We start from the raw sequence: 11,484 nt of genomic DNA on the forward strand, positions 1-11,484 counted from the left end.
GGTTCTAAATGCAGGGCTTGGGGGGAGTCACTCTGCCCATCCCTGAACCCAGGTTGGATTCATGTATTCACTCATGGACAGCCGTCTCTTATCAGAATACACAAAATGGTTTTGTACAAAGAAGCTGAACAGTTGAACCAGACTGCTCATGGCTTGTTCATGTACTTGAGTTCTAAGACTGTACTGGTGGGGTAAAGCAGAGAGAGAGGGTCCAGCCTGGTTATAGACAAGAGAATTAAAAGGTGCTTTGTAGAACAGAAAGTCTTAAAGAATCAGTAGGAATGACAAGTGAACAAAACTAAGCATTATTAGAGAGCTTAAAATACTAGTGTTAGTCTTCATCAAAGTGTTTTCATTTTTTTCCTTGCATGTGGATGGTAGTCAGTAGTCATCAGTAAATTTGATTAACAGTAGCTGATGTTTCCTGGTTTCCTGTGTAAAGCTCAGAGCCAGGCCCTTAACACATTTAATCCTGACCACTGTTTTATTACCCTCTCTCACCACTACTATGTGATTGTCTCTAATTTAAAGGTGGGTGAATGAACAACACAGAGCATATTGTTCTAAACTGCACAGCCAATAAATGGCTAAGCAAGGATTGGCTCACACAGGTGAACTCCAAAGCCCTTGCTCTTGATCAGCCACCATCCTGGTGAATCAATTGCCTGACTTGCCCATAATGACACTCACTTTTAAAACAATGGGTATTGATAAATTCCACATCAAAGGACTGTTGAATGAGTTGCTGTCTCACAGGATCTGTTTTTTCCACGCATGGGATTTGACTCTGTGCTATGGTTTTCAGAGGCACAAAACACATTACAGACGCTATTCTAGGCTGACCCTGTCCTGGCTTGCGCACTACTGTTTTTCAGCAATCTGCCATGACATTGGTTAGAGATATTGCTCTCATTAAAAACTCAACTTTCTTCTCACCTGGCCTGCTTCCCTATAGCCACCTTTCCCCTCACCTCCTGTCCCCCCTCTCTACATATAACACCATGGTATCCCAGCATGGAATGTTTCTGTTTCTACTTGGGTTTCAAATCTCAAGGAGCAAGCCAGGTAATGGTTGCACATGACTTTAATCCCAGCACCAGGGAGACAGAAGCAGGCAGATATCTGAGTTCAAGGCCATCCTGGTCTACAGAATGAGTTCCAGGACAGCCAGGGCTACACAGAGAAATCTCGAAAACAAAAATATCAAGTAAAGAGATTTTTCTGCCTTGACTTTATTCTCAGTGTAGAGCCTTATGGAATTAATTAACCAAGTTACCACTGCCAATTGTCTTGGGCCCTTGTAACCTCTAAAAGGAAGAACAGAGGCCAGGGTAAAGGCCAGATTTCCTCCTGAGTCCTAAACAGCCTTTGAAAGTAGAAAGATGGCTAGATTCTCTTCCAGAAAAGGCTGACCCAAGGTCGTTCTCCCATATGGTTTCTCACTACCATCAGTAGTTGGTAGCATCTGGGAGCTTGCAATGAAAGTGTATATCTCCCAGCCCCACCTTAGCCCTCAGGAATCAGAAACTCTAAGGTGGGTCCAGAAACCAGCTTTCTCAATCCCTGAAGGCAACTGACTTTGGTACCCTTGAGTTCAAGAGCCTTGGATCTGGAGGGTGGATCTTGGATCTCTGACAGCAGGTGATAAAAACTCGGGCAGCCACCAACATAAATCTGGGTTGTGCCTGCCCATCCCATAAATACTTACTGGATGCCCACAAGGGTCAGAAGTGAATGAACTGTTAAAATGAAGCAGAGTCTGCCCTTGCCTTACAGATTCGGCAGGTGGTAAGCACCAGAGCATGCCTGGAAGCTGCCCTGTACAGACCTGGGGTTAACTGCCAACCAAGCCTATAGGAATGCAAAGGGAGGCTGGAAAAAGATGGTTTGGTAGAGATCCTACAGAAGAGGAACAGCCATGGTCTTCCCTCATGATCTGTTTTCTCACAGAAAGAGGAGATTCAAGGCCTACAAGAGCTTATTTGAAACCTAAAAGTATCCAAACAATGGTTACATGGAAAAATTACATTTTCTAACTTCTTCAGTTGGATACATTTTGAGTTGGAAATTTACCTGTTTTATCCTGCTCCATTCAGTCATTAGACAATTCTAACTGGGGATGAGTGTGCTAGGGACTCAGTAAGGTAACATAAGTGGAGGGGGTGGGGGAGGCAAGGACTGAAGGGTTTTATCAGGTGGTATGACCAACCATGCTGTGCCTGGGGCTCATCTACTAACTACCCCATGAGTGGATGGAAGGATAGAAACTCCATGAAATACATAGCGGCAAGGGGACAGCCCAGCCAGCAAGCTGCCCCACAAAGCACATACCTCATCGCTCCCTGAACACACAAGAGCAGAACTTAGGAGCAGCACTCACACGTATTCTAGGGAGATTCAGGATGAGTGTCCATGAAAAGTACAGATGAATGTCTTGGAACCAAGATGGACTTCACCATTAGACAAGTGCTACAAATACTGTAATTAAAATTTGACACAGCTGAATTTCAACAGAGAAAAATGAGCTGGATTTTTTTTTAACCATTCTGCATAGAATCTATTTACAATGCCGATGAAAAGGATGTCTCTTCTGAGTGTGTAGCTTGCCAGTGGCCCATCCACAGCACTTGGAGAGTATACCTGGACATTTCCAACTCTTCCCCAGGCCAGCTGAAGAGAATGGAAGGCATGAACTCTTACCTCCTTCCTTCAAGCCCATTTGCTCTTCCTGTTCTGTTTAGAGAACTACTCTGGGCAGAAAAGATCCTGTTTTCTCTGAAAGCTTTTCCCCCACTGTGGTTTTAAAATCTGAAATCAGCCAAGTATGTATCACAGACCCAGAATGCTCTGCACCAGAATTATATGTTTGACTTTGTACATGGAAAATATTTGAATGAGCCACTGCTGGTTCCATACTGCAACCCTTGGAAGGCTGCTGCCCTGGGAACCCAGCGCCGCTTCCTCTCGACTTCTCTGGGCCCTCTGTTCTGATAGAGGACACTTCTAAACAGATCACGCAGGTACACTCCATAGAATGAAGGGCCCAGAAAAGTAGCCAAGAGCTTGCCGCATGGATGGTTAGTGTGGATGGTTAGTATACAGATGCTGGGATTTCTCGAAGGGCTCTTTAATCACTTTAACCCTCTGCCTAACGGAAAGCTGGAGGCCAAGGCGATTCAGCTTCTCCTTTTGTCGGGTTGCCTGCCATAAATATGCACCAGTCTGTGTGTGAAAAGCTGAAGGAGGCGGCAAGCTTGCTGGACATTTATCATTCTCTGTTCCCTGCTAACAAGCAAATACTTTAGTTGAATGGGCCATTAGCAATCATTGTCAAATGGAGAATGAAAGGTGCTAGGATGTGACCAGCTTGTAAATTAGGGGTGTCCCTCCTCTTTGACGGATCTCAGCAAATCCAATGGATCTTTTAGGTATGGATTCAAAATTAAGATAGAAAGAAAGGCACAAAGTGGCAGATGTCTGGGTACTCGAAGTGGTATGTAACAGTAATGTGTCTTATAATTCTCAGAGTAGTGAGATAACGAGGGTGCCTATCTATAGCCCCAAACTACGATCCAGCGTGTGGACTAGGGAGGAAATCAATAAAACGGGTCTAAAGAGAATATTTAATGAAGATTGTTATCATCTGTATGGAAACAGGTTTAGAAGAGGCTTTCAACCCTCATGTTCTCGCTAAACAGCTCCCAGATTCCATGTGTAAATTACCTCCAAGACCCACTCCATGAAGAAAGCCCTTGTCCTGAAGAAATAGTGAGACTTTCTTAAAATGCCAAAAGATGGCGATAAAGTAAATATTTCCTTTCTGGTGGCTTGAACCAATTCTGGGTGTCACTCTGCACCTAACCCAAGCAGGAGTCAATAGCTCACTTTGTCTATTGACTAAAATGGGTAGTGTGGAAGACCAGCACTAAAGTCCAGGTCCCTTGCAAGCTGTTGGGGACAGAGGGCAGTGACAGTCAATACCACCAAGAGTTCCTGTTCTTGCCTTTAGTGTGGGTCAGCACCGTCATTTTATAATCGTGTCACTTCCACCAGGGACCCTGTCCCAGCCAATTCGCAGGTTGCCAATCACAGTAGTCAAGGAAGCCCAGAACCGCTGGAATTGCAGTTTTGACATACTGGTTGGATTATTTGAATTAAACTAAACTTTTACCCTTTTCAATATGGTCACCTGTTATTTTTCTTTTTTTCTTAAATTTCCCCGGGGAAGAAAAGACCAACCTCACAGAAAGAGCTAGAGGCCCAGGTAAGGGCCAATAGCCCAAGCTTTTCTTTGCCTTGGCAGTGCAGAGATACAGCCCCCATGCCCCCTTGGGTGGGTGGGGGGAGCTGAAATCAAAAGGCCTCTGTTTTCTTTTTAGATAATTCAGGGCCTACCTATCCTCCTTCTGGTCTCTGTTGCTGCCCAGCAGGTCTCTGCCTGAAGCCCAAATAGATGAAGGCAAGGATGTCGAAGGGCAGTTAATCCTACAGAATGGCTGGCTCTGTCAGGCCAAGAGTTAAGCAGGAAAACCTTCCAGGCCCCAAGGACTGCAGCGAGCTGTGGGTTTTAATCAGCCTCCATCTCGGTCTATAAAAAGGCCGTCAATGAAAGCTACCTTGGCCATATTATCTTCCACCAATGAGCAAGAACTGTACAGCTCCCCTTCTCGGCTTCAGCCATCCCAGACCACAAGTGGGGCTTTCATGATGCTTAATCCCGGTTCCCAAGTCTGTGTGGCTCTCACATAATACCAAACAGCCTGGAGCAAGGGCCTTCCTCACAACCCTTTTCAGGGTCGTGTCATTTCTAACATCAAGCTAATCTATATGTTGCCATGGCTTCCCCTTTATCTGCCTTTACATCTTATGAACTGCATGGATTTACCACATTATTTTTATCTGAAAGACAGAAAATGGTGGTTTTATTGCCATACAATCAGATTACTGCCGCTAGCTTCTCTATGCCTTTTTACCATACTTCAATCAAAAGGGATCAGTTTCTTTATGCTCTGGCCTTGATTTACTTTACATCTGTAAAGACGTAGTCTGGGTTGTAATCCCCTTATTAACTATGACCAGGGTTGATTTGCCTAAAAATAAAAGCAAATTGTGTCAGACCCTTTCACTTTGTTTTTGATTCCGAACTACAAAATGGATTACTAAAGAAATCTTCAGAGTTCACACGGCTGCTATAGTGCTGAATTTAAAATGAGAATTAAACAAGTTAAACAGGGGAGCCACGTCAACGGTTTGCATCTCCCGTCATGGGAGAAGGGCTGACCGCTTGCTTTTGTATTCTTCGGCTTTACGGAGACAATGAAGCCACAGGAGTTTTTTCCAAGCTGTTCGGAACACGTCTCCTTTGCTATCCTTCTTTTTGGGCTGTTCTTATTCCTTGCCAGCCCCCTTCTAATCCACCCCTTTATGGGGGGAGGGGACCTACCTAGAGAGGGAGCTCACTCCTCTCCAGAAGCTTACAATTCTACAGGATCTGCATATTTTAATCAAAAATATTTTAAACAGTCCAACACTTCTCTTTATGCAGAAGTATAAGTGACCTGAAAAACAGGTTCTCTATGCAGGCAGCAAAGACAGGCAGTAACTAGAGACATTTTAATAATCTTTTGGAGACCAGGGCTTCTTAATATCCAATTTGTAATTAAATATTTTAAGAATAAAGTTTTCACTAGAATGCCAAAGAAATATTGTTCCTTAAAACAATTCTTTTCCCAGGGTCTACAGTCTACATACGCCTCTCCCTGCCACTCCCACTTCTATGACGATACCCTGCAGTCATGCTTCGAGCTGGAATAGTCTCCTATTCCAAGAATGTCTTCTGAAATGCAGCTTCAAGTTAGGTGTCAAATTAAGCTCCTGAGAACAACCCAAAATATTTCAGCAGAAGATTAGACAACAAGGATTTAGTTACCCCAGTGCCCACAATGCTAGTCTGAAGGTTATCCTGTGGACCCACCAACAGGATTCATCTTAGTAAGTGAGAAGAGGTTCTAGGAAAGCTAATAAATCTGCCAGTTCTCCAGCAGACTGAAAACCATTCCAACACATGGTTTTTAGGTGGTCTCTGGGGGTGGTTAATTCACCTATCTTCAAGCTCCAGCTCCATAGTCAGAACCACTGGGGTCATTTGCATTTCTTTGCATTAGTAGGACAAGTGTCAAGAGCTAAGCTTTGTCAAAGATTTAGAACCAAGTGCCCAGCAAATCATCTTAGCCTCAAGCCTCCTTTTGGGGCTGGAAGCTGTAATTGCGGGAGGTTAAGAAGTTCAGTCCCGGGACGCATGACTCTCAGATTCTCATCTGCAAAAGCATCTGCGTTTGTCTTTGTGTTCTGCCTGGCTCTGCTGTGAAACAAGGACAATGTACAACCTATAGTTTATCGTCCTGACAAAGCGTGAGGAGTGTGGATGTGAGACAGTACCAGTTTCAACCCCGGTGCTTTGTGGTTTGCCTTTTTTTCCCTCTCTATATTAAAACCAACAAGATTGGCCCAAATGCACACTGTGGAGCATAGTTCAAGGGGCTATTTAATCAAGGCCGAATCTGCATTTGTTTATCCACAAAAATAGGAGTTTCAGACACAATAGAAGGTAGGCTGGTGCATATGTGTTATTGACCGGTTATTTAAACAGTGCTATCCATTGTAGTTTAGTTTATCAATCTGACAGGCCTGTATTTATTCAGAGTCTGACTAGGGAGAGGCCTGTGTTGCAGGTTATCTGGATATTATCCAGCCATTCTTTTGTATCAACTCAATCAATTTCAGGAATTCAGTATTATGTGTGGAAAAACATTGCATGGGAAAAGCACAGTGCTTTGTAAATTAACTAGTATGTATTACTTATAGAATAAAAATCCCAGACATAAATTAATACTGGAAGGTAATATTCAAGGGTATAATTTATTTTAGAATACTGTGCCAGTGTAGAGTTGTTAATCCTAAATGAAACTACTATTCATCAAAACAACAACAAACAGACACTTTATTATAGCTAAAACACTATACTGAGGAGGGGGATTCTACTGAAACATTAATTAGAAATGGCTGCCAGGCTTTGCTCCTCTTTCCAGAACTTAAAAAAATAATTGAGAAATGACCTAAACAGCACCAGCATCTTCAGATACAATGTGACTAATCTGACCGGGCAGCCACATAATCTTTGCGTACACAGAACTTCTGATTATTACATAAACTCTCCAGGATGGGATGGCAGGCAATGGGATTAAAGTAGTTATGGAGACTCCAGTTTACAAAGGATTTTCTGGGCTCTATACGCACACAGCTACAGCTGCTGCATGCTCCCTGTGTCGACCACCTGCTAAAAAGGCTGAGCCCAGAATGAAACAAATCTAATTACCAATGCCTGTTTCATGACAAGTGACTTGTCCCACAGTTCATGCAAAGTGAAGTGAAGCTTCCAAGCATCTGATTACCTACCTGCCACACTTTATCTATAGAAACTTTCTCTGGAAAAGTGAACAAGGGAGGCAATGCCAGGCATTAAAAACTAAAAGGCTCTTTTGTGTTACTCTTCCTAGGAAGAAATCTTTCTGATCTCACAGATATCGTTCAGCCACAGGCTTTCCAAAGACTCCCAGCCATCCTCAGGAAAATTCTAAGACATTTTATTGTGGAGGCCAGGGAGTAACCACACCAACTGCAGCGTACAGGGAGGCCTGCTCCTCCAAAACCCAGGGCCCTAGCAGCTCTCTACACATTTATGGCCACAGCTCTGAAAACTATACTGTTTAAGATCAAATAGTGAGTAAATGTAAATTAAGTCACTGCTCCCTCCCCTAACAACACGTCTCAAATCAAAGACTTTATTCTCCAGGTGCTACTAGGTGTGCTTGGTGGTGGTGGTATTTAAACAAATCAGTATTTCTAATCTTTCCGGCTGCACACTCAAGTATAGTGGTCACTAGGAACACAAAAGACGGTTATGTTGCTCAGAAAGGGTTCGTGGGAATTTCTTTAAACTAGATTTAAATATGAATATTAAATCCGGACAGGGAGAAAAAGACTCAGCCTCCCAAAATGAGGCTGTGAGTGAAAGTGCAAAGTAGAGAGAGGCAGGCAGCCTGGGGAAGGGAGGGGGGATGGGCGCGCCCATAGCTAACATTCGGCAGGGAAGGGTGACCTCTGTAGGCACCGCGAGCGTCAGCAGCAGCCACCACCACCAGGGCCCCAGGCGGAGTGGCTACGGCTGCGGCGCTCAGATCCCAGCCAGGCGCCTTCTGGCACTAGTAGGTGCCTGTAGATCCCGTGTGGCTGCAAAGATACCATGCCAGGAGAGCAAATGCAACACCTTGCTTTAAAAGACAAGACAAAACAAAACAAAAATCTTTAACAGATCAAGACTACCCTAGAGGGGGCCGCACTAACTTTAAAACTAGGGCCTCCTGGCAGTACGCAAAAAATAAATAAATAAAATAAAATAAAATGTTTTGGGTCATTTACAACTGTAGATTTTTTGGCCCTTTCGAAGGAAAACGTGTTTGATCAATTATGTTCCTGAATTTTAAATTTATCACTTTCAAGAGAGTAGGTACAATTCTTTGCTTACGTAGTAATTTCAAAAACAATTCGTTCACCTCTACTCTGAAGCCGTGCACCACACGCTCAACTCCAATTAGGTCATTGATTTTGCTTCTAATCTGAAAGGTCTGACTCCAGCCAGGAGCCAGCCGCGTCTCCACGCTCTCCTAGGGCTGAGTCCAGAATTTCGCACAGCACTTTCTGGCGGTGGTTGGAAAATGAGGTAAGAGGCAGCACCCAGGCGCTGTTACCGGGGCCATGGCTGCATATATCAAGAGATGGCTAGCATTTTCGAAACACGAAGCGCACCCTGGGAGCCCAGACCTGAAAGTTAGTCTCAGGCCTGGTGTTCTCCGGACTGTGAGCTTTGCTAAAAGCAAGTCTGATCAAGGAACTCTCGATTCCCCAAGTGCAAATGCTGTAGCGTTGACTGGGTAGTGCCCTGAAGGCGTAGTTAAAATTAAGCCACCTAAGCGGACCGCGCCGCACGAGAGCTAGACCACCCGTTCCGACCCGAAGGGAAAGGCCGACATGCAGAGAGCTCGCCGCCCGAGTTCTTTGGCCGAACCATAGAGCTCCCCGCGCACATTCGGGCTGGCGAGAAGGCGCCGAGGCACCCCGGCTCAGGGACGCCCGGGGTCCAGCGTCCTTTCCTCAAAGGGACGCTCCACTACCCTAGACCCTCAGTTCTTGTTGCCTTCTCGCTGGGCCCCGGCCTGTAGCTTCCGCGCTCCTTGCGAGCGCAGCATCCTGTCTCCGGAGCCCGCCAGTGTGCGTCTGTAGCCCCGTTAGTGGCAACGTCCTCTGTCCTCTAAAAAGAAGGGAGGGCCGGGAAACGCAATCAGACACCTTCCCGGGCATGACACCAAGTCGCCAGGGTTTTGGGACCCCCTAGAGCACTTGAGGTTGGAGCACCAAGAAAAGTACTCTTGGAACCCGCGCTCTCAGGCTCAGCGGGTCCCCACCTAGAGAAATGTGGAAGGGTGAGGGGAATGGGGCACAGGAGCCTCAGGTTCTAGAAACAGGGTCCAAGGCCTCCTCCCGCCCGGACTATACGGCGTACCCCCGGGCGCCGGCCGAGGACACCGCAAAAGAGGGAAGAATCGTGGACGCTACTTACTTGGAGTTCGAGGAATTCCAGTAGATAGGCTCTAAAACTATCGATCTGGAGATCGCAGTTCTGCACAAAACCATCAAAAGTCCCCAACAGTACTTCCACACGGAGTCCCTCCTGGACCGGGCCATGGCCATGGCCAAACCGCTCCCAGTTCTGCGCACTCCGGGACGCGATGGGACCGGCAGCGGGCCGCGACCCCCAATCCTCCGGGGCGGACGCGCCGCGCGGCTCCTGCGGTCGCCGAGGCCAGGTGCGTTCACCCTGCGCGGCCCTCAGCGCGCGGGGTGGGGTCGAACGCGCGGGGCGCGGCGGCTCGGCGGACTCGGGGTTCCGGGGCGCCGCGTCGGACGCAGCTGGGACAGCCGGCTCCCGTGCGGCTCCAGGGTGCCGGGCCAGCCGCGGAGGGCGGGCGCGGCGAGGGCACTGGGCCGGGACAAAGGCCCGCAGCGGAGAGACGAGTCGGTGTGAGGTGGCGGGTGCTGCTCCCCGAGAGGGGCCGCCTGACTATAGATCCAGGACAGCGGGCAGCGGCCCGGGCAAGCGAGCGCCGCGTCGGCGGGGTTCCATGTCCTGGAGCGCAGAGAGAAAGGGCGCCTCCTGAATTTTTGCAACTCGCGGCCGCTAGGCAGTCAGGAGAGCACTGGGACACCCGCAGGCGTCTGACGTGCGCGGGCCTTTGTGTGCGGGGAGGGCTCCAAGACCCGCTCTGCGCACAGCTCCGCGTTCCGACCGGTGCCTCTGTCCCCGCCGCGGAGAGTCAGCGCGCCGAGCGCGCTGTCAGAGCACTATAAACGCGGGGCCCCGCCCAGTCGCACGCAGCCAATTGGCTCGCCGCGCCGCGAGCGCACACTGATTGGGCAGCACTTCCGTCCGTCTGCCGCTCCTACCCCACACTAGGCACCCTGAGGTAGGGCGCCCCTGACAGGTGAGCCCCGCCCCCGGGACGAGCCCCGTTGGGCGCTGGGGACTGCGCACTAGTGGTCCGGTGAGGCGCAGGGCACAGGGATGGCCGCCTCTTAGCCACTCGCACTGGCAGGGTCGCCTCGGCCGGCAAGTGCCTGGGCTAGCGGGTGCCCTCGCTAGGATAGGGCGAGACTTGGTGAACGCAGCGTTCCGCCGTGCGGCGCTCGCTCCCTGCCGCCCCCCCACACCCACCCACGCGTGCCCTGGTCCTTCGCGGATTCCTTTGAGCCTCTACTTGAGGGCCTTCTAGCTTGATTCTGGCACCAAGTGTTCCGGCCTGGTCCGATGCAAGTCAAAGCAGGACTCCTGCGAGGCTGCTAACCATAGCAGCCCACCGGCAGTGCGAGCCGGGTTGCCGCCCTTCCCGACCCCGAGCCCCAACTCTATGCGCCTGCTCCTTTTCCGGTCCACTCCCCGCAAGTACAGCGCCTTCAAAGCTCCACTCCCAAGGTCTGATGGACTTTTCTTCACTAGCTCCCGGGAGACCCCGCGACCCCACAGTGGCCAGGAAGTTAGGTGTGACCCGGACGACTATCAGTCAGAAGTGGCAGTTGTGATTCTCTAGCTTGCCCAAGACCGATTTTGAGAAACCGCACGACCACTGTGACTTCTACGGATCCACAGCGCCCACTAGCGCCCACTTTTGCCGCTCAGTACTTCAGAACAAGCTTACCAGTTACTGGATCAGATCTTAAGGATCCAGATACTCCCAAGTCGAAAAAACACCTGCTTAAAATGCACGGTAGCAGGGAGAGTACAGTAGGTGGAAGGCACAGACCGGTACAGCGCATGGCCCAACAAAAATTAATCACAAAAATTAATCACGTGTGTTCTTAAAATGCTGTCCA

The 11,484-nt window shown here is 48.4% G+C and overlaps 1 protein-coding gene across 1 annotated transcript in view; it reads right to left on the minus strand.

Annotated features, from left to right (window-relative positions):
- The window catches only part of Efnb2 (ephrin B2), a 42,103-nt gene extending 32,296 nt beyond the window's left edge, over positions 1-9,807 (minus strand). The window contains exon 1 of the mRNA XM_052162273.1: positions 9,677-9,807. Within this exon, the coding sequence (XP_052018233.1) occupies positions 9,677-9,807 (131 nt within the window). The remainder of the gene's footprint in view (positions 1-9,676) is intronic.
- Positions 9,808-11,484: the final 1,677 nt, after the last annotated feature.

Source organism: Apodemus sylvaticus, chromosome 18 (assembly GCF_947179515.1).
Source record: "Apodemus sylvaticus chromosome 18, mApoSyl1.1, whole genome shotgun sequence".
Lineage (NCBI taxonomy): Eukaryota > Metazoa > Chordata > Mammalia > Rodentia > Muridae > Apodemus > Apodemus sylvaticus.